At 35.4% G+C, this 26,940-nt stretch overlaps 1 protein-coding gene across 5 annotated transcripts in view; it reads right to left on the minus strand.

The window, feature by feature from the left end:
* Positions 1-2,451: 2,451 nt before the first annotated feature.
* The window catches only part of POSTN (periostin), a gene marked incomplete at both ends in the record, with an annotated part of 30,429 nt that continues 5,940 nt past the window's right edge, over positions 2,452-26,940 (minus strand). The window contains 21 exons of one of the 5 annotated variants that reach the window (XM_082278081.1): positions 2,452-2,595; positions 3,127-3,168; positions 5,210-5,296; positions 7,434-7,514; positions 7,923-8,000; positions 9,557-9,646; positions 10,289-10,384; positions 13,527-13,574; positions 15,704-15,749; positions 16,308-16,375; positions 16,749-16,851; positions 17,019-17,149; positions 18,720-18,850; positions 19,566-19,702; positions 20,195-20,343; positions 21,812-21,946; positions 22,128-22,340; positions 22,972-23,113; positions 24,003-24,149; positions 24,987-25,151; positions 25,750-25,907. In XM_082278081.1, the coding sequence (XP_082134207.1) occupies positions 2,564-2,595; positions 3,127-3,168; positions 5,210-5,296; positions 7,434-7,514; positions 7,923-8,000; positions 9,557-9,646; positions 10,289-10,384; positions 13,527-13,574; positions 15,704-15,749; positions 16,308-16,375; positions 16,749-16,851; positions 17,019-17,149; positions 18,720-18,850; positions 19,566-19,702; positions 20,195-20,343; positions 21,812-21,946; positions 22,128-22,340; positions 22,972-23,113; positions 24,003-24,149; positions 24,987-25,151; positions 25,750-25,907 (2,279 nt within the window). Of the gene's footprint in view, positions 2,605-3,126; positions 3,169-5,204; positions 5,297-7,433; positions 7,515-7,922; positions 8,001-9,556; positions 9,647-10,288; positions 10,385-13,526; positions 13,575-15,703; positions 15,750-16,307; positions 16,376-16,748; positions 16,852-17,018; positions 17,150-18,719; positions 18,851-19,565; positions 19,703-20,194; positions 20,344-21,811; positions 21,947-22,127; positions 22,341-22,971; positions 23,114-24,002; positions 24,150-24,986; positions 25,152-25,749; positions 25,908-26,940 lie in introns of those variants that run through there. The other 4 variants (XM_082278080.1, XM_082278082.1, XM_082278084.1 and 1 more) reach the window with 4 other exon arrangements.

The following is a 26,940-nucleotide window of genomic DNA, read 5'->3' on the forward strand; positions in this document are numbered from 1 at the left end:
ATACAGGATATCAAAGGAAGCAGTAGAAATGCTTTGAGAATTCCACCACCAACTCAACTGGACATTCCTGCTTATAAATACCTGAGTGACTACAAGGAAACACAAAATAAATAAGTGGGTGCTTATTCTGACTTGGTAGTGTGCTAACCCCCTGTTTAATCACATTACATTAATTTAAATTGTTCTGAGGTGAGGGGAAATAAATAGCAAGGCAGGAGAAGTTGTCAGTTCTCCAAATTTGCTCTTTGGTAAAAGACTATCTGTGTTGAAACAGAAATGGCTAAGCATATAAAAAGCAAATAAAAGAAGATCTTTATTTTCTTTCTGCATTGGGTCCTGGAAAGATTCTTGTTCAGATAGCAAGAAAAAGCCACTCCACTAAAAGAAATGTCACTGTTCATTGTAGCTGGGCAGACATCTACTGTGGTCTAAGAAGGACTGAGAGGGACGATATGCCAGGGAAACAAGTTTTCATGGAGAAGTACCCTTTATATACTGTTGTATTTAACTTGTATTATATATTACTATTATATTATACATTACATATTATTAATAGATTCTATTTAAGAGTGAAGTACAGAAATGTATTTTAGTGAATACCAGATGCTTTAAAATGTTATCAAAGCAGAAAACATACCAAAGTTATGGTATGTCACCAATTTATTCCTAATTGAAAAGGTAAAATTGTCCTACCACAGGATAGGTTTTAATCATTTTTTTGCTACCTTCTACTTTCTTCCCATTTTCTGTCCATTCTTTATCTGTCATTACCATTCCATTTTTTTTTGTTATCTTCTAAACTTTTTTGAGGCAAGAACACAGACACACTCTTCAACTAAAATAATTCCTGTCATTTAAAATCTTGCTTGACTGAGAGCTTATGGTAGCACAGCAATGAAGGAAGAAGTTTAAAGCCAATGATTTGATGACAATAAAGTGTCCCAAACTGACAGCTTCAGTTCACCTTCTAGATAGTCCTAAGACCTCTGATGCTGACCTAAAAGTCATCTAGGTCTTGCCGGGGTTAAAAGCTGTCCTTCCACTAAAGCGCTATCATAGTAGATACTGAGGTTACCTGAGTGACATCTGATGGCCCAGTAAGGCTGCACAACTTATCAATCCCATTCTCAGATAGTTGTATTGTTTTAGGAGCAGTGTTTAGGATATGTCATTATGGAATTAGGGAAAGTTTTTAATTGTTTAAGGAGAGTGATGCAGTTTAAGTCCATTAGCACATGCTAAGTAAGAAGGGAAGCATTAGTTTTCTTCTGTGAAAGCATATTTGCAATTACCAGATAGACTAAAAATCTTAAGAATATTTAGAATTTGCTTTACTGCTAAAAAATATTTACAAATGAAATAAAGCACAGTTCAGCCAAATTCTTTATTGAGTATTTGTTTCAAAACAGAAGTAGAAAAGCATGTTAGACGATGCCTCTGAAACTTTGGTCTGCAAAATTAAGGAACTTTGAATATGTTTTTTCTACTCCATTAATAATTGCCTTTCACCTTTTGTTGATAAAAGCAGAAAACTTCTATGAATACAAAACTAGAGTTATAAAATTGACATAATTTACAGAAAACTCCACATTATACCAGATATTAGCAAAGCATGCTTTGTTACAAAAGCTTTCGGACCTGGCCTCATTTTTGTAAGACCTTTTTCCATGCTGAGTTAACTGTTTGCATGCATTTTATTTATCCCTTTTACAATCCACTTTAATAATCAAAAGACACATTTAGGGTAAAGTGGGAAAACACTTAAGAATCTCAGTATATGTATTGTTATAAGATTCCTTTAATGGGAATGATTTTTCTTAAAGGTAAAGAAGTCAACATGATCTTGAATACATTGCAAGAAGCTCATAATGTTTGCTTTTTCCCTTTTTTCAAGAGCTTCCATTAGCCAAGTTACTAGGAGGTATTTGGATATGCAATGTAGGACAAAAAGAGGATACATTTAATATAAGGCGTATTTGTTTGCTTAGAAAAGGTAACATTACTGGTACCATTACAAATTTAAACACATGATGAATTTTGACTTACAAAAAAGCATACAATACTACTGAACCAAAAGTGCTATGTTAACATCTCTTATTTCCTTAGATTACTATAAAAGTCACCTGAGGTGATAATTTTTTTTTCCTAGAAATTATCTAATTCATTTATATTTCTTATTTAGTGGAAATAATAATAATAAAAAAATACACTCTCTGTTGTTCCCGGCTCATTTTTAATCCAATCCATCAAACACTTACTAGCCAGCATAAGAAGGGATCCTGTTTCTACAGAAGTTTTTGGGCTTCCAGGACCCCACCTTGCACAGTCCTTACTACCAAGAGCAGTAAAAGCACCTCCAATGGACTACTCCTAGTGAGCACTGTGCTGGCAGTGAGTATCTGCAGCTTCACATCTTTTTGTGGATTCATGGTTCAGTTTACGTTACTTCATCAAAACAACGTCATTTTCTAATGTTCTCATTTCAAAAAAAACCCAAACAACAATTCCTCTCAAAGACCATGTTGTTAATTTGCAATTCTGTGAATTCTGTCTTGGCAAGCTTTTAGGAATGAGCTAGTCTTGTCCTCCGTCTTGCTGCTCCCCCTGCAAAACACGGAAAAAGAACTTTAATTATTACCTATAATTATGTATAACATAGTAACACTATATATTGTATTTACTTGTGAAACAGACGTGAAAAGGAAAGATGAAGCCTGGTGGCGAACATTTCTCTCCTGTGCTGGCAGCTGTGAAATTAAATGGATCTTCCATCTTCTTCGTTAATCATAATAACATAGATTCTGAGAGTTATAAGTCCTGTGGTGGAAAATCCCAGATTGCCATTTTCCCATTGTTAAGACTCCAAAGTCAGATTTCACTTTGATGGCTTTATTTTCATCTGAAACACTTTTTGACTAAAGCACATAATCTTGGTTGTTTTCAAATATCAGAAAAACATAATTAGCAATTCCAGATTTTTTTTGTTGTTTTTTGTTCAAGCAGAAATACAAGTTTTTTCTTTTGAAGTCTGTATTTTTAAGAGCTTTTTTCCCCTCCTGACTCTTAAGATAACTGAGAATAATATTTGATATGTGCTATATGTTTAAATGTATGCTTTGCTTTTACCTTGTGTCCTCCTTGTTGGTTGTGCTCTCCGTACAGGTGCTTCTAGAAAACAGAAATTTTGCAGTCAGAAGTTATTTGCTGAAGCCTTTGAATTAAAACTCATTAGGAATATTGGAAACTCATTGCTGACTTTTGAAGTTTGTTCTTTAAATTTTTCAGTAAATTAAGAATTTTGTTCCAGTAGCATGTTGGCTTGATCACCTGAAACATGAATGCTTACAATACAATTCCCACATTTCACTCATGTGCGGTCATCCATTAAAGCTTAGTAACATTTCAAAAGTATTCTTGCATTTTAAACATATGAATGAATCCATTATCTGCACTGATCCTCGACAGATGGTTACAGGATGTAGGCAGGTGCCAGGGCATTTTGTCTATGCTCTTCATTCGTCAAAAGCCGTGTGACACTGTCAGTGAGGTAAAAGCTCAGGTTAAGGCACAGGACTCCGTTTCAGCTTTCAGCAGAGGATATCCAGGTCTGTTGCATTGCCATTACTTCAGGAATTATTCATGAGCTAAATGCCTGAAAGCGTTACAAGATGTTGGCCACATTTCCAGCTGTGTTTGGGGCTTGATTTGTAACTGCATTGTGAGCCCACCGTGTGATTCCACATCTAGAGTTCAGTTAATTTTCTCAGGCTTCCGCTTTAAAAGGTGGAGCAGAGCAAGGGCTGTTGAATACATACCACCCCGATTAGATATATCCTTTTTTTTTTCACTTATTCAGTGAAACTATGGACATGTTTTTCTTTTTCTCATCAAACCTTGAAACTTTTCTTAACCAGATGTCTCCTCATTGGGAGGAAAAACACATCACAAGCATAAGAAGTAATTCTTCTGTTACTGTCACAGAAATGTTACTGCAGTGATTTTTCCTTCTTTACGACCACGAAGTACTTATGTATTCACTTAACAAGCTGCAGCCAGTTCTCTTTTCATCCTGAGGTACAGGATATACCAATGCATAGCCCTGAGATACAGGCTGGACCTCATTCCAGCTGAGGCTAAACACTGGGTATCTGCCCCACCATGGCAGAAAATTTCAAGCTCTGCACTGCCCTGACAAGGACAGAATATGATTCATCCAAACCATGCTTTCCATACTTAGGCGCTGTCTGTACAATTATTCTTTCAGATAAGCCTCATGTTTGAAGATCACACCCATCTGTCATTTTCAGGCAATAGGGGACTCCCCAGCCTGACTTGTACTATTCAGCACCAAAGCTGTACAAACACTATGTATCAACCTTCATTGTTTGGCACAGACTTCAAATTAAAAAGGTAGAAACGCATTTATTTAATTTCATTCTCCAAAAGCCATAATATTTTCTCCTATGTATTTGGTTCAAAGGCTGACAGAATAACCTATTCTGCATTATTAGAATTAGAATTAGAAAAAGACATAAATACAAAAGAAACCGTAAGCAAATTACTTCTTAACTTTGAATGAAGATCCTTAAACAATGATTGTTAAACTTGAAGAACAAATTGCTGGTATAAAAGCAGATTGAATTCTAAATGGGTCCTTTTGGACCTTTATTCCATTCTGGGTTTTCAAATCCAAGAGCTTCCCTCATTTAACAACAGGGCAAAGGTAGAGAAATACCAAGACACTGTGAGATATTTACTCAACCCCAGAGGTTATATTCCCTGCACCCCACCCACTCCTTCACAACACTGAGAAACCCTCACAGCAACAGATCACATTTACTCTGACAAGAAATAACTCAAGTTAAAAGCAACTCACGTGGTCTTCTTCTTTATGTGCTGCTTAAAGAAAAGTCAATTCTATATGGTGCATTTTTCTTCAAAGGTTTTACCTAAGCTTTGTGGTTGGGCATTTCCTCCTGTCTACTATGCTTGCCAAACCATTTAGTTACTTTTAGCCGCAAGGTAAGCCTCAGCATTTTTCTCTGCAACGTCAGTGAAAGGATTCCTTTCCAAAACAATTACAAAATTCTTGCTAAAATGCTGGCTTCAGACCTAGTAATTTTTGTGAACAGATACTATAAAACCTCACCTGGAATGATCACTTTAGACAAAGCAGGTCTTAGTGATACAGAATTTTTAACAAACTAACCTTCCAGATGAAGTTTCTTGATTTCTCTCTCGATAATCTGTGGCTCCCCCTCAATTACTTTAGTAACCTTGGTGTACTCAGTTCCGGCTACGGTAAGCATCAAAAACAAATGAGTTAAATCTGGCATAGCATTTTTCCATATACCAGGAGCCTTCAGTGGAAACAATGTTATTTTTGGGCATAGATGTTGCAGGATGCCATGCTATTCATGCCATCAGGCATGTTATTTCTAAGGATGAGTTCATTGCAGTCTTGGCTTAAAGTTTTGTTTCAGCACACTGCTAATTGTTTTAAGCAGTGTTGGATATTTTATGAGCAGAATTAAAGCCCATATGAAATATTTCCTTTATTTAGACAGTGATAATACATTTGTTTGTGACTGTACTCAAATTTAAATGATTAGGAAATTCTCAGTAAAAAATAATTTTATGTAGACAAGGGGGCCATAAAGCATTATCACCATTATCACCAACAACCCTAAAGCAGCATGTGTATCTGCTTTTATTGGCTAAATGTCTAGGAAGGTATTATCATGGCAGCCAAGGGTAGCTGACTGGATAAAAAATGGAAAAAATAGAGAAAAATCAAATTAAAGCAAAAGACAAATCTACTTGTTCGGTCCATTCTGTGAAGCAGGATGCTTAGGCAAACTAACATATAATAGCAAGGAAAATAGCAAGAATTCAAGAGATGATGTTGTCTTTTTCAAATTTCCTGCAGAGAAACTATTTATCTCTTTTCCATACACCTATGCTCTAAGAGGTATCTCTACAGATTATCCCTATTTAATTGTATACCTCTGTATCTGAAGATGATTACAGGTACAGTTATAATTATTAGATTCTGGCATCAGATCTGTCAGTTTTGAACAGTTCTACAGATAAAGTTTGATCCTGCTCATTGTTGCCTGGTTTAAACCAGTAGAACATAGGGCAGTATATGGAGGAATTTTCTTGCTGCAATTTTTAAATTTCCAGCTTTTCTTTTAAATATTCAATCCAGAAATAGGCATCTCCAGAGAACAAATCTTTTCACATAGGTGGATATTTAGGATAAAATTAAAAATCCTCTGGAAGTTTAGGTTTCTGTCCAATATTATAGGCAAATTCTGGCTTAGGTCTGTAAAACTAAGATTCAGATGTTTAAAACAGAACAAAGAATTACAGTCAACAGGAGTCATAGCCATACCTTGGCTTTTCTCTAAGACTAGCTGGGTTATCAACCAGCATGTTTAAGTTTGGCAGGCAGCTGTTCACCTGTTCAGCCATCAGGAAATTTTTCACTTGACTGAAGTTTTTCACATCCACAGAATAGTTTTTTTAAAAAACTACGAGATTTAGTTCATTGAACTAAATGTGGCTGCAAGTTACTTTACTGGTATACAACTTGGTAACTTACTAAAAAGTGAACATAAAATGAAATGGATTCATTTAATTTATGTCAAGAGAAGCATCCATCCATATTTTTGAGCTTCTGACTCAGGTTTAAACTAACATTTACAAAAACCTTGTCACTTAAATTCCTTTTTTATTCCCCATTGCTATTATAGATAGTTTTTCTAATCTACATTAAGCAGAGAACATTCCAAATTCATAGATAAAGATTAATTTCATAAGCAGAAGTTCTTTTACTAAGTTTCTACAGCTACTGGTTATATACTGCCAAAACTGTTAGAATTAAGAGAGCAAGAAGGAAAGAAAACCATTCCTTGGAATGCTGTATTTGAAGAGAATTAAAGTTAATTTCTTGATATCCATCACCTGTAAGCATTTAAAGAAGGATATTCAACATGCCTTTAATTATTAACTTGAGGGCAATGAACATTCATTTCTGAAGAACTGATAAGTAAGATGAATTTGGCCTGTTACAATATGTTCCATTTCATAAGTGTTTTTCACAGATTTAAATTTACTGAAAAAAAAAAAAAAAAGGAATAAATCTTCATTGCTCCCCTGAGTTTTAATTAGGTAACTTTTTAAAGACTGAAAAAACCCAAATATTTTATTTTCTGTGATCAATGTAATTAAAAATATTGATAACTCAGACTTTGGTATTTATTTCCGTTTCACAGATTTGTGGCATTAGAATAGAGTATTCTATTTTTTTCCATTAAAGTTCCACTTCTACTATGTCAGTCTTTAAAATGTTGAGTTCAACATATCTGAGAGGAGTTTCAGTTATCATAACCTGTTGCAAAAATGTTAGTTATAATACACTGAATTACCTCCCTGTAGAAGTCTTTTGATTTCTTCATCTTCCAGTAAATGACCATCACCTTCAATAAATTTGGTCACCTTGGTAACCTCTGATAGGATACAGGTTATGGCAAAAAAATTGATTTACAGAAAACATTTGGTAATCCCAAAAGAGCATATGAATGAATTAATCTTGCCATATCATTGTTCTGAATTGAAAAATTCATCTGTTATGATATCAAATTCCACATAAACACTGGAAACACCATATTCTTATGATAAACATAGCATACTATATAATAGACCCAGGCAGCCTAAACTCTAGAGCTGACAGAAATGTGAAGGTCAAGGACTCAAACCAGAACATTACGTTTGGGTGGTTCTGAGGTTTAATCTCTGGGTAAGATTTAGCAGTATGAGCATCATTTTTTAAAACATGCAATATCTATTCATTATTTAAGTTATATAGAGAATGATATATATGCCTGAAAGAAATTAAACAAAACAAGCAAACTAACCTTCTTCGAAGATTTTCTTTAACTTCTCTTCATTGTCTGGATCCCCTGCAGTAATTCTGGTGTATTTTATTTCAGGACCTGGAATAAAATTTATAAGATAGTGGCTTTTATACCAGGTTTGTTCTTTAAATTATTTTTTCCTATTTAATACATGTGGTGATTCCATGGTTAACATGCTGTAATCTCCTTATATGATAACTTTATTTTTTACAATTTCCCAAATTAAACAGAAAGAGCATTAAAAACAGTAGTTAAAACTATTCTTGAAAGTAATTAGGCAAATTTATCATAATTAGAGTAATTACCTGCTTACATTCTTAGACTAAGACAATTTTAAACACTTCTGTATTAGGTCATAGATCAGATATTTCTGAAGTCCCATGATTAGTCTTAATTGACTGTTGCAAATAGACATTTTTGCTTTTATAACTGTTATGATTCATTTGAAAGCTTAACATTTGAGATTCCTTATCAGTTTCTACAGGTTAAAAATAAGGAGATATCAGCTCAGAAATTCTGGCATTTTATGTTATATTTACCACTTCCTGTGGGATATTAGTGAAACTTGAATCCAATAATTGAGAAAATTATATTTTATTCATCTCCCCCAAATTTTTTTCCAGAAAATAGTCCCAGCTTTATTCAGAAACCACTAATGCCTTTCATTCAGTTATCTTCACCATAGCAAAAAGTTGTATGATAATAACTTAAGCATGGGTCTTTATTTCTGTCTTGCTCAAATGACTTCAGTTAAATTTCAATATTTTCTAAATAAACTGAATATTAAGACTTACAGCTAATTCAATATGTTGTTATAACAGTGTCTTTTCCTTGCAAGCTCCCTGGCAGACAGAATTTTAATGGCAGCATTCAAACTGATATTTAAACAAGGTGATCAAAAAGCGTCAATAAAGAACTCCATATAGCACCTACTATGCTTACACCTCACTCCACTCGTAAATTTCTAGGATGCTTAAAGAAATATCTCTGTAATAGGTCAAATACAACTGAAATTGGCCAAGGAATTTGGGAGCTTTTGTGTCAGCAAATCAAGGGATGCAGATGCACATTAATTTTCTCTCACATTAGCTGTATCCAAGTATCTAACTTGTGGATGTCAGATAAAGTCCCCACCTTACAGAGAAATAGAGATCTTTTTCTGACATGGCTGTCAAGAGAGCCTGGGATGACATGCAAAAGTAGGCATCTACACATTAAATATCTGTGTTTGGTAAAATGAAACCTTCCTGGAGGTATATAATACAGAAGTTCTGGAAAAAAAAATTTTCCTTCTAAAGGAAGACCGAGAACAAAAATACAATAAAAGCAGTCTCACTGTGAAATGGTAGCAAGAACTTTGCAAAAGAAGACACTTAGCTAATATATGAAAATAAAAACCAAAAAAAGAAGACAAATTTTTGTAGTTTTCATGCTGTTAAAATATTGTTGCCATTTCTGTATATGTGTGTAGGACACATGGCCAGTTTTTCAGCCTTACAGAGACAGTGGGAAGCATTAAGGAAAATTCATCCATCAAGGAAATGCAGTTTAGGCACTAGGACAGAACTAAAGATGTGTTATGTTTGTGTGTAAATGTGGACTTTACTAAGAATGAATATCTCAGCTTAATTTACCTTGAATAATTCTTTCTTCTGTTACTTTTTTCTCTGTCACTTCCACAGGCCGTCCATCAATGATTTTGGTATATGTTTTAATAATTGGTTCTACAAGGATTTTTAAATTGAAGACATTAATCAAGTAATGAACTTTCAAGGGTTCTTTTTGAGATGTGGAAACTGACTGAAGCATACAAGGAGATACCATAGAATATCTTATGAAAAATAAAAGTGTTCAGAGACCAGGAACTAATTCTACTCAAAATTTTGGATGATCACTCTTCTACTCAAAAAATTCTACCCAAAATTTTGGATGATCACGTGTGATTTTTCCTTTAAAAACATCCTAGATGTGAACATCTCGATGCCCTTAGCAAAGAGAAGGCAAGGTTTACCTCGCTTTCTGACAAATTAGCCTTTTATTCACAGAATCATATACTACATATTTGATAGCAGGACAACAATGACCAAATAATTCTTAACTGAGACATATGTTATGTCAGCATGCAGAGTATTTCTAAAACTGTCATGTCTATAGCTATGGAACACAACTAAGGAAAAAAAACATTTTGAAATGCATGAGAATTAAAAAATAAATGATGCAATAAAATTACAGCACTTCACAAAAGTTTTGTTAAAAGCAGAACAGCTGTCTAACATGAATCACCCAGATAAAGTAGAAATTGACGGGGAATAGCGAATGCTTCCAATTTAAGCAAATACAAATTGAGTTGCTGAAAGCATACCAACCTCCATGAATCACTTTAGTTATTGTCTCCCCTTCCCTGACTATTTTGAACTCAGGTTCCCCTTCAATAAATTTAGTGAGCTGTGTGATAGATGGGTCTGTGACATAGGAAAAAACAACACGTTACAAATAGTCATAAAATAGTTATAGTATTGCATGGGGGTGAGATGAAGCTTGCATTTTCTCCCCCTACTCTAGATAAACCAGATGATTGTAATCAATGTTTAAATCTGAGAGGTTATTTGTGGCAGCATTGTACAATCCTTTGTTTCCTCACACATGATCTCAAATATAGATCCTATTGTACAGTAACTCTTTATATTTTTTAATATAATAAAATTTAATTTTTCAGTTTTGTGTATATGATATTTTTAATGTTTTTTGACTAGTTTCAGGCAATAAACCAGATCCTCAGCCTTTTTCTATATATATTGGTAAGAAGGCTGCTCTGCATCTTTGCAGGTATCTTATAGCTATTGCTCCACTGGTGATCAGCATGCAATCTACATAGTGAGACCTTTTATTTTTTAAATTATTTTTATTTTTGTTGTTTTGGAGGTTATTTTAATTGTTGTTTTGGAGTTTCTTTATTTTTTGCTTTGAGGTTTTTTATGTGGCTTTTTTTTCCCCCCCATTGTATTTAAGACTTGGCTAGTGATTGCGCAGCTTAAAAAAAAACCCCAAAAAACAGATTTCTGAGGTCAGCTGGAATGTCTGTAAGGGTATTTATCAGCATTACTGGCTATCATTATCATGAGTGAAGTCATGTTGATTAAACTAATCCAAATGTATCTAAATGTATCTAAAGCAGGAGATACTGGATAAATTAGGAACATACATCAATTAGCAGTAATAACATGGTTCTTCTCTAAGGAGTGCCATGGCACTCCTTCTACTTACAAAGCTGCTGTAAAACAAACTTCCTTTAATCATTATTCAGAGACAGAGACTTAGCATAATCCATCTTTTATACTTTCCTTAAAAATCCCTTAAATATCTTTATATGAATTTTTGTAGAACTTGATTATGCATGGGGTTTTTTTTCCATAATTACTGATCAGAATTTAACAACAGCTTTTAAACATGTGTGCCTCATGTGAATTGTTGAAAACAGCCAGTTTAGGCTAAGTTTAATAGCAAAAAAAAAAAAAATGCACTTTTTTTTTCATTTGCAATAGCAAATGATTGCATAAATTAGAATTTAGAGGTAAATAATTTATTTATTTGCTGCAGAGGAGATGATATGATGGGATCATAAAGATTCTCTGTTTTTATAGACCTCTATTTATCTACTCTGAGTTCTAAACAGCTGAACAAGCCATCTCTTCTTTTATTTTCTAACAGGTCTGGATGAAAACCATTTATAAATATTTTAAAGAAACCATCTTAGAAGACTCATTCCCTTGCTTCTGTTTTAAACTTATGTTGAGAATCCATTAAATATCAATTTACATTGATACAAGTGAAGAATACAAATGAATTAATGTAAAAGGTGTATTTATGAAAGTTTATAAATACTTTATTTTTACATTTCTCAAAAACTGTACCTTTCCATGTGACTGGTACAGCAGATGTATGCAAACCAAAAAAGTGAAGGTGCAGCCAGATATATCGCTTAGTCTAGGATCAATCCTTTGAATATTTAACCTGTTAAGATTTGGGTTTCAGACAGACTTAACTCTTCAAATCTGTTTAATCTTTTAGATCCCATACATGCCTATGTATGAACAATGGAAACTCAACACAAGTAGAAAACAATGAGAAAGGAAAAGGCACATATTCCCCTCTACACTTGGCGAGGAGAGGTGTAATTTTTTTTTTTTAATGGAAATCTCCTTCCCATCATGATCTGGTAGAACTTCCTGGCAAAAAAATTAACATGTAACTTTGCCAGCATTTATTTACAGACAGTTGTGGATTTATGTGGTTCTGATGGGATCTGCCACTTGCTACTATTACTGAGAAAGCTCAGAAGGGCCAGAATTGGCTTTATTGGGTCTATATCTGAATCAATCATCAACAGAAAGGCTTCACTGGCCAGAGATCACTCCCTGGAATGTGTCCCAAAGCAGAAATACTGTACTGGAAATGGAAAGGACTAACCCTTCAGTACTCACTAATGTCTAAAGTTATTTTTACTCTATTTGGTGAATAAAATATAGTTCTACATTTGACTATACAAGTGCTCAGACATTTCACTTTTTCTTTAAAAGACAATTTTGTTTCAGTTAATTTTCAACTTCTAAACATCCTGTACATCACCTAGCCTGTATACTCTCTCTCTTTGGGTTTAACAGGGGAGGAGTACTTTCAGAGAGTGATTCATCCTCACCATAGGAAGATTTCTAAAATAGCTTGGATGAATCACCATATGAAATAATCTATCCATTTATATTGCACTGTGGATCTGATTTAATGATGGAGACTAGGCAACAAAGATCAGCATATATGTTAAATGCCGTCTAATTCTAAATGGGATGAAGCGCAGTCAAGCTCCTGACAAGATAAGCATTTGTTACTTCTTCTGGAAGAAAGTCCTCTCAGAAATACTGATTAAGCAATCTGGATAAAATTCTTTGCATGAAATTTTTAATTGCCTTTCTCAGTTGAGCTCAAACAAGTTCCCTTTCAGCATTTTTATTTCAATGGGAAGCTGGATCTCATCAGTTTTAGTTAAGTTATAAATCACAAGTGATTTTAGCAGTCCCATCCACATTTTGTTCTCTTCAGCCCCAGCACTAATCTTTAAATCATGCTTCTGTCTCAAGAAATTAAAAAACAAAGTTTGGCTAGATATCCTTTTCAGGCATCCAACAGATATTGGTAGTTAGAACTGATTGAAAATGATAGAAAAATGAACCAATTCTTCTTCAAAGTATGAGAAATATATCTACTTCAGTTTTTAAAATATATGTTTTAATTAAAAAAAAATGGAAATGTCTTAATTGAAAAAAAAAGGTAATAAATGTTTTGAAAAAAATTATTTAAAAAAATTTTAAAAGCCTGTAGAAAAAGGAGAAAACTCATTTGGGGAGAACAACTGTGGGTAATCTTTTAATACAAAATGTTTCAGTCAGTTCTAATTGCAATATTTGTATCTTTGCTTTTCCAGCAAAGTGCTTAGCATCCTGGAGTTGCTATGTACAAAGTGCATCCCATTAAAGAAATATATTTAATATATATTCTGAATATGCATATGAACATATGCAGAAATATATATAGACCACAGGCCTCATTTACCTTCCTTTGTGACGATAGGCTGGACGTTGCTTTCAATTATGTTAATTTCTGAAAATATAGAAAATGGAATATGCAGTACATTCCATTCTTACAATTTCTTTGTGGCAACGATCAGTTAGATTTGGTCTGCTCATAAGGATGTGGATAGTATCATAGATATTAATGGGTGGAAAAGCAGCTCGAAAAGATCTAGAGTATGAATATTGGTTCTGGTTATGGAATGGTGAAACACTCAGGTCACCTGCAGGCAGAATCTGCTGATATGCTATTTCCCTTTGAGCCTCACGAAACCCATGGGTCACGGGACCTGCCATGGTGTATAGTACATAAGAGTGAGGGCTTGTACAATTACCCACACCAAGGTTTGCACAACTCCCTGACATACCTTATATCTGAGCATTGGCCTTTTCATTAGGGAGCTGATCTGGCAAACACAGGAAACCTTCTGGCATTCAGAACTATAGATAGAACATCACAGAATGTATGACCTTGGGAGGTCAAGTTGTCCCTCTACACCTAGGACAGACGCAAGTATTCATGGAACAACTCAGTTATTTGACTCATGTCCATTCACTGGTGGAGAAGCCCTCACTGATAAAAATTCCAGCCTTCCTAGTCCTGTACTTAAATCTATGGCTACAGCTTTCTTGATGTCCACATTGACCTCTCTTGCTTCATTTTTACACTGCTTCTTGTGCTACTCTCACTGGCCATGGGAGGTAGAATCATAGAATTTCTCAAGCTGGAAAAGATGCATAGGGATCATCAAGTCCACCTTCCTTCTTCTCAAAGGACTACCTAAGACTAAGCCATATGACCAAGAGTGTTGTCCAGAAGCTCCTTAAACTCTGTCAGGCTTGATGCTGTGACCATTTTCCTGAGGAGCTTGTTCCAGTCACTGACCACCCTCTAGGTGAAGAATCTTTTTCTAATGTCCAGCCTGAACTTTTCCCAAAGCAGCTTCACTCCATTTCCTCGTGTCCTGTCATTGGTCACCATAAAGGAAACCAGCACATCCCCCTCCACTCCCCTTCTTGGGGAAGGCATAGGCAGCAATGGGGTCACTGCTCAGCAATGAAGTCACCCCTCAGCCTTCTCTTATCCAAAATGAACAAGCCAAGTGACCTCATAAGCTCCTCATAAGTCTTGACCTCAGCACCTTTCACCATGTTGGTCACCCTCATTTGGACACTGGGCCCAAAACTGACTCCCAAATCTGCCCCCAGCACTTGAGGTGAGGCTGCCCCAGTGCAGAGCAGAGCAGGACAATGCCCTGCCTTGCCCGGCCGGCAATGCTGTGCCTGATGCACCCCAGGACAGGGTTGGCTCTTTTGGCTGCTGGGGCACTGTTGACTCATGTTCAACTTGTCATCAAGGTGAATTATTCAGTTTTTTGTTCCAAGGGTTTTTTAACTTCAGTGTGTCCATTCCCAATTTTCAAAAGTCTGATGGGATGGTTTCCATTTCTACTGTGAAATACGGGTAGAACTTCATAGGAATTTAAAAAATTGTCTAAATTCATACTGCCTCACTGAGTTACAGCAGGACCTTTGTCTTCTAACAGATTGTTTCAACACGTATTCTATGTTCAGAAACTAAATGCATACTCTGAGAGAGGCTGCAAGGGAGCTAAAGGGGTCTTTTTTTACATTTACTCCCTAAAGAGAAAACATTCTGATCAACTGTCTCTCATAAAAGCCTCATATTTGCACATAAGGGAAACAGGCAGAAGAGGGACATTCTGTCCCTCTGGAAATATTTATGAAAAAGAAAGTATCTCAGTGCACAGTCAATGCTGCATCTTGGAGAGTGAGTACAGTACAATGCTACATCTTAGAGAGAGAGAGAATACAGCTCTGCTATGCACTGAGCCCTGAACCTTGGCTAAGAACTGAAAAACAATCTTTTCCATATGTATCTTGCCTAACCCAAGAGTTTGAACAGCTTACTTCAGGGTTACTTTCCAGTCACACATCTGGAAAGGGAAAAATACAGTAGCACAGCAGCCAGAAATATTCTACTTTGAGTCTTTCTCTTCCTTTTCTTCATGGGTACATCTTACTTTCCCAGAAATTGCTTTCTTCCTTATTGAAAAAGAGATGTACAATTCCAAATTGGAATTGGCAACACTAAAAAGCAATATCAAACCCATCTGGAAGTATTTACAATGAACTTACTGTAAAATGTCAGTGGAATCTCTTTGAAGGTACTGTCACGAACAAACTATAAAAACAGAAAAGCAATTTACTTAAACTTTAAAAGAAATACCACTTGCCTTATAGTTTCCTAGTGAGTGTGGGTAGGATTTACTGCTTCACTGACCTAAAAGTTAGGTGATGCTACTTGTCTAGGTTCTCTCATTCGTTGTTGAGGGAAAATGTAATCTCAAGAGGATAACTGAGACAGATAAGAATGCCTACTTTTCTTCACAGGCTATTGATGCTTCTGGCTTTAATGACATAAGAATTTAGTCACTCAGTGTTTTTTTCAAATAAGTGATTTGTTTTCCAAGAGTGATAAATTGAACCAAAGAGCAGATTTGGGCCAGTCCGCACTGAAGTTATCCAAATGCAAATATTCTACAATTATTTGGCACTGAAAAACCTAAATTCTAACTGTTGAGTGCAGGGTATCATTCACGATTATATTTGGGTAACTGGGAGCTATTGAATGTGTTGTCTGCTGAAGAAAGCAAGGATCAGAGAATCACTTATGACTTATGAAGTGCTCAGTTTCACACACCCTGCCAGAAAGACAGAGGGATAATTACTGAAAGAGTACCTTAATTTGAATGTACTTAATCAACTTCTTCAGTATTGTGAGCAGCTGATCATTTCCAACAGGCAGTTCTGACAAAAGAAGCAGGCATGTAAGAGGACATATACAACTGTATGCATTTTACTTTCATTTACAGTGATCAGGAGATACAATCATTCTCAAACACTCACACAAGTGTGTACTCAATATATATTATTCCATAGCAGCGGAAAAGGTAGGCTATGGCTACTCTTGTCTTTCCTATACTTTACTTTCATAACATTTCAAAATCTTGGCAAGGTTTCAAGCAAGGTTCTTCCACAAAATGAGCAGTGAGGTAAATTTTCTGTTTCAAATTCCACCTAAGAATTGTATCTTTAAATTAATTAACTTCTTAAGGTTATTGCGGTTACACAGCATGTAAACAGATTTAAGACAGTGGGTATAAATTTCATGGAATAATACCTGCTGGATATAGGAGTTTGTCAATGACATGAATGACACCATTTGTTGCCATGAGATCGGATTCTCTTGATTTCAGTTCATTAACCAGAAGAGTATCATTCACCTGGTAAAGGATCAAAAGAGAACCCGAGTTATGAGGGACATTAGAAAATAACCCCAAACCCTATTATAACATCTGGAGAAATGCATGCCATTCTATGATGTGGATAGACACAGAACATCAAATCTCTGTTACAAGGCTGTAGCAGGGAGACATTTTCTATACTTAACTGTTTTCAAGTACAGTTTGCCTCCTTGGATGGTTTTAAGAATATTTGTTACACCAGGCTCAAAGCCACTTCCAATGAAAACTCCTTGTGTCAAGTGGTAAAGAAGAATATTCCTGAGAGCATTTTTGTCTCCTATGTAAAAATAAAAAAAGTAGGAATAAAAATTAAGTGGTAGGGGATAGTTCTTTGTGGGAATTGTAAGGGTTCACATAGACTTGAGCTAGAATGAAACATAATATGTATGAAAATACCACAAACACATAAAAATTGTATTTGTTAAAATTATGACAAAGGGAAAAAGCCCAACTATATGACAAAAAGGTCAGAACATAATCACAAAGATCCTATGAGAAATCTTATGGAAAAGAACATAAAAGGGGTCAATGGAGCAATTAGAAATGCTGGCTTTGTCTGTTCTTACAGAGGACAGAAGCAGCTTGAAGAAGTTGGCAAAGGGGGAAACCACCTTATTTTAGGGATGATTTCCATATTTCAAAATTTGAAATTCCTATTTGGGATGAAAAGAAAAAAAATCCAATGTTTTCAAGACTGTCTTAAAAAAGAAATGTATCCTCTAGCCCAAGCTAATATCCTGATAGGTCTCTCTGGGTCTATGGAGGCTGACAATCATAGGGTGGGCTGCAGAAAAACCCATAATATCTGAGGAGAAAGGGTACCAAGGAGAGCAGCTTTAAAACATGTCTGTTTGCCATTACATGGAATATTGACCATTCTAAGTTTAATACTAGAATTGCACACTGATGTTGGTTGTTTTTAGGAGTTCCAGCCTTGATGAAACTGCAAGGGAGATCCTGTCTGGTCATATTCTTTTCCTGATGTCTCTTTCAGTGAACATTTTCCTTTTTTTTTCCTGTGTTTTGCTCTGATCACTGATAGTACTGCCATTTATTTCACTACTGAAGTGCAATTAAATGATCTTTTTCTTCCTAGTAAAATTAGCACTGATATTTTGTGACTGGGTCACTCATAGATAGCATTAAATTACATACAAAGCCTAAACATGGCCACTCCAAAGATTTTTCCAAAAACTATCAATTCCTTTCGTAAACATGCCACTAGAGCTACTGGTTAAAATAATCTTTGGTTTGTATCTTTCTTACAGATAAACAAAGTATTTCTTTATATTTTTTAAAAATGTTATATACGTTAAGGTTTAATCTTTATGGAGAACGCAACATCATAACTTAGAAAACCAAGGCAGAATTCTAGAACATAATCTGGCACTAAAAAATTAGACATTCTGCTGCAAAAAAAAATTGTGAGGGCCAAGAAAATATTAAGTAACTGAGTCACAATGATAGAAAAGGGGCATAAAGCCCCTTGAAAACCAGAATGTCAAATAAAATTGTCTTCTTAAAGACAGAATTAATTCTATTTGGCATTGGCCCTGGGCAACTTCAAGTTCTGAATTGAAGACAAAAATAATCAAAGGAAGTAACACCATTGAATAAGATATTGAGCAGTGACATTTAAATTTAAAAATCAGATTAGATTCTTCTTTCCAAAAAGATATTTTCTCTATGCCCAAGAAGGGCATATAGACAATTTAGGGAATTCCTATGACCTGCTCTATGTAAAAGGTGAACTTCTTCAGTAGACAGCTTTTGTGTGAAAGGCACATTAGTCTCCATTCCAATCAATTTTACTTTGCTTATAATTTCAGTGTTCTTATGTTACTTACTTATCAGTATGTCCTTGTCATCATCAGTCAAACCTTTAAAAGCATCATTGGTTGGCACAAACAGAGTCCATTGTCCAGGCCATGACAGAACATCATCCAAATCTGCAGCTTTCACCAGACTGAGGAAAATGCTGTTTACAGCAAAGAGACAAACCGCAAATACATTTTGTTGAAATGTGGTAACTATAATTGGGTCCAGGTACTTAGTCCCTCAATTTTCAAACACTTTCACTCTTTCCCAGAAAAAAAGATTGTGGAAAAGGAAAATGAGAAAAAAAAAAAAAAGGAAAAAAAAGGGAAAATACAGTCTTAAAATTAGCAGACAGAGGAAAAACTATGCAAAAAAAAAATATTGGGAGCCTGGATCAGAGCAGGATTAATCAAATAAAAACCCCTGCAGATCAAACAGATGAAAAGAGGATGCCAGGGTTAGTTCTTGCTGTAGGAGTGTTGAGATACTTGCAGGAAAGAGGCAGAAATAAGTTCTGGAAAGGCATGCAATCCTGCGTCCACTGCATTTATAGCTCTGGATATATCATTCAATTCCTTCTGTCCTCTTACTCCTCTCATTCTTGTGTCTTATAACCCTTTGTGCCATAAAAACCCATCCTAGTATAGAGTGTGGAGGCCTTTTCTGCATACAGCTGGAGGACACTTTTTCTTCCCCCACATTTTTTTTCCTTTTATGTTATTTGTGTAGGTAATAAACCCTTCTCTGTCCTCCCTGCTCTCCAAACCCCAACAACTCACAGACTCACAGTCCAAAACTTTTTCTCAGACCAGCTGTGATGTATATACAGTTACCCTCTGCAGGAAAATCTCAGTTCTGTGAAAACTGCTACTCACCTAAAACGCTTATCATTTCTCAGCATTTCATGCAATGTCTTTTCTGCTGGATTGATGATCTGTCTTAAGATGTGAATAAAACCATTTCTTCCTTCTTTGCTTCCTCTGACCATGCATGAATTTTCAATACATACAGCCTTATTGAAAGAGAAACAAGTGTAGCTGTTTACACAATGTTAAAAATAACAACCATATGTATTTCCTACAGTCAAATCATGTGTTCTTGCCAGGAAATTTGCCATTGCTTGAGAAAGCAAAAGTAGCAAAATCTAGAATAAAATAGCATGGTGCAAATATTCCCAAACTTGATTTTTTTTGTGTTTCCCCTGAGAATGTTCTCAAAAACTTTTCTAATGTTTTAAAAATGTTCTAAAAATTAGCTTTAAAAATTTGTAATCGACTGAGTGCCCAATTTGAAATTGTGTTGCATTTTCCCAAAGAGCTTTCCTTGCAAAGAAAGCTCAGATTGATAATGATCAGATTTTCATTTTTTGTTATCTTAAAAGTTTAAGGATTTTTTGCTAGACTCTCGTAATGGTAAATATTGTGGCTTTCATTCAGCTTTGCCTTTTATTGATTGTCCATTTTCATAGTTGCATGCATATTTTTAGAAAGACTCATTCACTTACTGTGCGATACACAAAGACTCTAAGTAGTTTTCCTCCAATTGTTTCCAGCTCTTGTCCATTGTACAGTTCATTGAGCCCAACTTTCACTTTTATAATGTGATTCTGCAGGATTGTTTTGAGAAGACGTTGATCCAGCCTTAGGGTGTCATCTGCAAAGCCATTTAGATATTAATATATAGTAATCTATATAGTAAATTTTTATTCAAATAAAGTTAAAAGACTCTGGAAATACTGAATCTCTCTTTGAAATGCTTCAGTTAAAGCATGGACAGGTTTGGTTATACTGAAGATGAATTGTTTTGTAGCTCTTGCGTGTGACCATTCCTCAAATTCAGTCAAGAACTTTTGACATAGCCATGATTAATTACTATAACTAATATGTCTGATGATTGATATGTGGGCCTGTGCCATCTTCTGAGTTACTGCTGTAGTTTGTATTATAACTTGTACTTTCTGCATGCACACCTTAAAATCTATCCAAATTTTCTGCTATGGTGATGAGACAACATTCTAATTCTTTGGGGAAAGGCAAGATGCCCATGAGGTCACCTCTGCAAATATACAAGCACCTGTTTTACGGTATATTTGTATCAGTTTCTCTCTGCTTTAATGTACTGGGAAATACTAACTTTCTTGTATTTCCTGGGTTTGGCTGGGATAGAGTCAATTTTCGTCCTAACTATGTCCTACAGTGATATGTTTTGGGTTCAGTATGAGGATAATGTTGATAACACGCTGATGTTTTGGTTGTTGCTGAGCAGTGCTCACCCTAAGCCAAGGACATCTCATTGTCTCATGCTCTGCCATGGGCAGGTGCACGAGAGGCTGGGAGGGAGAATGGCCAGGACAGGTGACCCAAGCTCACCAAAGGGATATTCCATACCACCCAAACTCTCCAAAGGAATATTCCATACCATAGAATGTCATGCCCAGTATATAAACCGGGGGAAGCTGGCCAGGAGATGCCAGTCACTGGCTGGGCATTGGTCAGTTGGTAGTGCACAATTTTATCATGCATTACCTGTTTCTCTTAGGTTTAAATTATCTGTTATTATTATTATTGCTATTAGTAACATCAGTATTATTAATATTATTATTCTACTTTGTTACACTTACCAAATTGTTCTTTTCTAAACCTATGAGGTTTTCTTATTTTTCTTTTTCCCTGATTTTCCTCCCCATCCCAGAGTGGGGAAAAGAGGGGAGTGATCAAGTGGATGTTTGGTACTTAGGTGTTGGCTGGAATTAAACCACTGCATACATTTTCTGAGAATAAATAAGTTTTGAATCTAATGGAAGTAATGTAAAGATTAAGTCAGTTAACTGGCAGTTCATTAATATATTTACATTCCCACAATTTATCTGTTCATATTTTGTACCTTATTTAAGTGTTACTATTTCCATTAGCAAATGATATTACTGAAAAAAAGCTGTGCAATCTGGTGGTTAGGCTTGTTTTGTCTTTCTATGAGGTATGTAATTTGAAAGGATGAAGTAATTCCATTTGTCTATGGTGCTCTTGCAGTGAGACTTAAAAGAGGTACTGGGAGTTATTTGGAAAACTGTCAGGGTATCACACATTCTCATTTATTTTGACAATCTTTTAGGGCTACTAACCGGAGAAAGCACCATTCAGAGGTGCCAGGAGAGTGTATTGGCCTTCTGGCCTTAGAGAAGAGGTCAGACCTAGCTGTGCCACCAGGTCCGTAAAAGTAGTCTGCTGGGCACCTCCAAGCTCAATGACTTGTTTGGCTGCAAATAAAGAAATAAGAAAAGGTGTTTTAACACGCAATATCTTCCTATTCCTGATTTGGATTCTTTGTGCTTATCCAGAACTATATATCTGAAGGAATCTGGGTAAGGAAAATATCTTCAGATATTTCAGGATAAGAAATATCTTCAGTGTAACAAGTTTTTAATACATATCACTGACCAGAATCAGGAATTAGCACTTGATCAATCAGGTGGATAATGCCATTGCTTGTCACAATATCTTTGCGTTTCACCATTTTCACTCCATTCACAGTCAGACTTTCACCATCACAACCAACTTCAACAGTGTTTCCTTCCAAGGTTTCATAGACAGCTCCACCTGTGATGGCTTCGGAACACTGGAGAGTGTTTAATATATGGAACTTCACGAGAGCTGCAGAAAAAAGAACAGGAATTTAATAGATGCAGGTGTTAGGACACGTATTTGTATACGTATGCCTCACACACGGGTGTGGAATAAATTATTACAGCTACTCTAGTTTTAATATTATTCTAGCTTAGCTAGCATATTTTTACTCCCAGATACTTTATTGAAATTTAATGATACTGTAGGCCCCTAACTAACACTTACTGTCAAAACTATTTGGCATCCCTTGTATTATGAAAGCTATATAGGTTATGCTACAATCTGCTGGTGATTGCATACGATACACTCCAAAAGGTCCTCTGAGTACAAAACTCCATAGGCTATGCAAAGGGGTGAGATAATCTCATATTCAGATAACCCTGAACTTCTAGAGACAGGAATGTCTATCAGACCTGTGCAGCTGAACTATTAGAAAGTCACTGTGCCTGTATTTCATAGTTCCCTGTAAGCTGGTTTGGAGACTAAGTTTTCAATGACTTTCTATCCTTAGGCAAGTGGAAAAATTAAACACAGAAGAAATAACTCCTCCTATACACATGAAAGTAGAGGTGCTTAATTCCAGAGCAATAAGGATAATGTAGTTTCTACCTCCTGATCCACTCATACATATTTCTCATTTGCAAAAAAGTTCAAATACCTTCAGAAGCCACCTTGTCACCCATGATTCTTTCTAAAACTCCTCTTGGAAGTCTCTCAAAAGCTTCATTAGTAGGAGCAAAGAGTGTGTAATGACCAGGTCTTCCAAGAATATCCATGACACCTGATGTAATGGCAGGAGCCTAAAAAACAATTGTTTATTTTAATGCTGATTATTTGAAATATTACTAAAACACATTATCTGTCTAGTTTCACCTCATGCCCACAGATACTTGAATGCTAGACTGAGATCACAGTGTTATAAAAAGAAAGATCATGAATTTTATAGAAAGATGAAAAATTTAATCGACAGAGGAATTTTCTTTTTCAACTGAAGACTAGAAAGGATTGGTTTTTACATTATGATTTTTCTTAAAAAGGTTAAATGCTGTGGTTGCCTGTAACTGTCATTAGCTGGATTTGAGGGATTCAGAGGATCTTTTCCACCTTTATGCCTCTGGATTTAAAATACCTTTTTGCATTTATTGAGGAGATGGAAGACGGAAAAGGACAACAGTTATTTGCAAACCAACGGCGTATTTTTTAAATTTAGAGCATGAAATCCCATTACACCGGGCAGACACATTTTTCAGAAGATGGAAAAATTAGAAATTTGGTGAGTTTCTAATTATACTTCCTCTGTGCAAGAAAAACTTCTTATGTGAGTCTACTGGTGCTCTAAAACTTGCTATGAGTCAGGTTCTGAAATTTGGTGTCTTTACCATTTTCTATCATCCATTTTGAAATTGTTGTTATTTATCTAGCACCAGACACTGTAACTTCCTGCTCATGTTTCACTGGCTCAGTGCTGGAAGAGAAGACACTTTTTATGCACAGGGACACATTCTGTTCTATTGATGTTGCCTTTTTATATAACTAGATTTGCAATATTAGCTGGCTCTCTTAATTTAATTTATTTCTCTCTCTTACTGAGCTAACCCTTCTTACTTCCAGGTGTCACAAACAAATAGAAAAGGAATGAAAAACCCTCCTTAAATAAACAGAGAAGAGTTTTTATTTTTGTCCGCTTACTCTAAATGATGAAAGATCTTCCTCAGCTTCAATGAAATCTTGAATGGTATTTCCAACAGCAGTCAGGACACGATCGACGACATGGACAACACCATTGGTAGCAATCTGGTTGCCATAGATGATCCTGGCACAGTTAACAGTAACAACCTATATTTGAAGAATCAATTAGTAGAAGATTAAATATTACTTTGATCATAAGCTTGGAACCTCACTTTCACAGACTGGCAATGTAGGTACTGTACATGGTGTATTCACTGTTGTTATTTCAGTTGTTTTTTTTTAAATTTGAAGTAAAGCCTTGTAGGATTTGTAAGTTTGACTAAGCTTCTGGAAAGATAGCAGCAGATTTATTCAGGTTACATTGATTTCGTATTCATGTTTAATTTCATACTGCAATTATTCTGATTTGGTTTTGCTTATCTGGCTAATACAGTGATTATATTGGTTTTGGTGATGCAACCTGTAGACAAACACAAACATTTTTATGCATTTAAGAAAACAAAGATGAGTGACTTAACTCGGAGGTGTCTAGCATTTATAAAAATAATTTTTTTCTAGCCAAATAATGGACGTTTGTGTTTCCTACAATCTTCAGCGCTCCTACCATGCACTCAAATTTAAATAAAAAACCTGCTTTAATATTATTTAGAAAAACGATGAAAATGTTTCGATTTTTTTGTCAAATTTATGATGATCATGTATTTTGACCACAAAAGTCTTTGTCTTTTATGAAGAAAGTTAATTTTCATTTGAACTTTGATTTCTAAACAGCAAACAGCACAATGTTTTCTTATTCTTTCTTAGTGATTAGTCTACACAGCAGGCAGAAGTTCTTCAAGAAAATATTTATTTTTGTCAGTGGCAACTGACTTGGTAGATGTTAAATTTTCAAGAATATGTTTTCTTAGTTATAAAAGGAAATAAAGGAAGTAAAGGCTACAACTAAATAAATATATTAGGGGGGAAAAAAGAGAAGAGACTTACCCCATTAGGATAATGGTTAATAAGCAATTTCTGGCCATTGTACATAGACACCAGGGTCATACCATTCTTAAGATCTTTTGTCAACATGCGCTTGTTTAACATGTGGTGGTGGAGAGCATTATACAGTTCAATATTTACATTGTCAACCAAATTCCTGTGAATTTCCTGAAGAAGAGAGGAATTTAATTAATTAGAAGCTTCAACACATTCTTCCCCTCAGAAAGATGTAGTTATTGTTTTACCTTAGTATATGCTTCCAACATATTCAACATCTGTTAGGGAAGACGACTTTGATGCCTATAAATCGGGATCTACTTAAATGATCTTTAAGTCTGATTTGCTCACAAATGGAAGATGAGGCTTCATCACAGGCATCATTGGAGGAACTTTAATTCAGTGTTTATTTAACTAAAATCATTGCTAAAAGAAGGACACCTGAATTACTGACAGTGTACAGCCATACATCATGCAGCTGCTGGAAGTTTCCCCAAAACTGTGTTAATAAAATTAACAATGCTAATATGTGTCATGCAAGTGCTTAAATAAGAAGCAATTACAGTTGCTTAGTACTCCTAAAAGTAAACCCAGCCTCTCCAGCTTCAGAAATGTATGTTAAACATGCCGATTTTTTCATTATAACTTCTGTTATGTCCTTTTATGTCTAAAATCTCTGCATTGTTTCCAATCTATCCCACATTAGCTGCTTCAGCTAAAATGTTTAACTCATGCACGTGCACACGCACACACACACACACACACTTACTGAATCTAACTGGTCCCAGGCTTCATTGCTTGGTGCAAAGAAAGTGAATGATCCTCGTCCCTCAATCTCTTCTCTCAGCTTTGATATGTCAGAGTACTGCTGTGTGGAGGTAGCTCCCACAATACCAAGTGTACCATATACATGATCAATAGGAGCAACTAAAAGAAACATGAGGTAAGAATACTGTAAATTCCTCAGCCCCCCAGTTTATCACAGTCAAATTTACTTTGTGTCTTTTGGATGCAGAATAGTTCTGAAACTGTTTAAGTCAGTATTAAACAATGTTTAGATTAAAAATTCCATTGTCAACATACTCAAAAATCATCTAAACATATCTGCTTGCTATTAATTTTTGTGTCTTTCTTAATGAAAAATTAGATCAAACAATACTGAATATTGTAAAGTTTCTTTTAGAAGACCTGTTGTATTTTGTACCAACCCAACATGAAATGGGAGGCTATCCATGTTTAATCACAAAAATTTCAATGGAGTGAGTCTCATTCAGTCATGATGGACCAGAGTTCTTTTCGTGAGGCCTCTTGCTCTTCTTCCAGTGTCTGGTTTATACGTATACTGATTCCTCCCAAGAGTAAGAGTGGCCAGAGTCTCACAGTTAAAACATGGCTACATGAGAACAGCATTCACCTCTCCTAACTTTAGGCATCTAGAAGTGGGACATTTGCATGCAATCTAATGGTTCTTGGCTCGTTTTATGGTTATGGAGAAGGACAGGCCATTCAAGAGTATGACTGATCTCATCCTAATGTAAACATCTGAAGGGAGATTAATTCATCTAAACAAACTGAACTCTGCATTATTGAACATAAAAGGATTATTTCAGATATTTCAGATCAAAAACTATGAAACGTATTCTTTCTTATACTACTTTTTCCTGCAGCAATTAGTTTTATTTATACAAAGCAGAATAGCATGAATAAGAGAGATGAAGAATTTTTGTCTTCATTTTCACTCCTTCTTTGATAAACTCTATAAGATTCTTTAAGTAAATTAGATTCAAGTTTTTTCAGAAGAAAGAAAATACAAAATTTAGATATGGTCCACCTTGTGTCCTGGCTTTCTGACCACAGTGGCATGCTTTAGACTAGTCTTGGATATGATGGGAATAGGAATTAAAGTTCTTCTTTGGCAGCTTTGGGAACTGAAGACACTATCAATTCTCACCAATCCAGA

Source organism: Coloeus monedula (assembly GCF_965178545.1).
Source record: "Coloeus monedula genome assembly, chromosome: 3".
In the NCBI taxonomy this organism is placed as follows: Eukaryota; Metazoa; Chordata; class Aves; order Passeriformes; family Corvidae; genus Coloeus; species Coloeus monedula.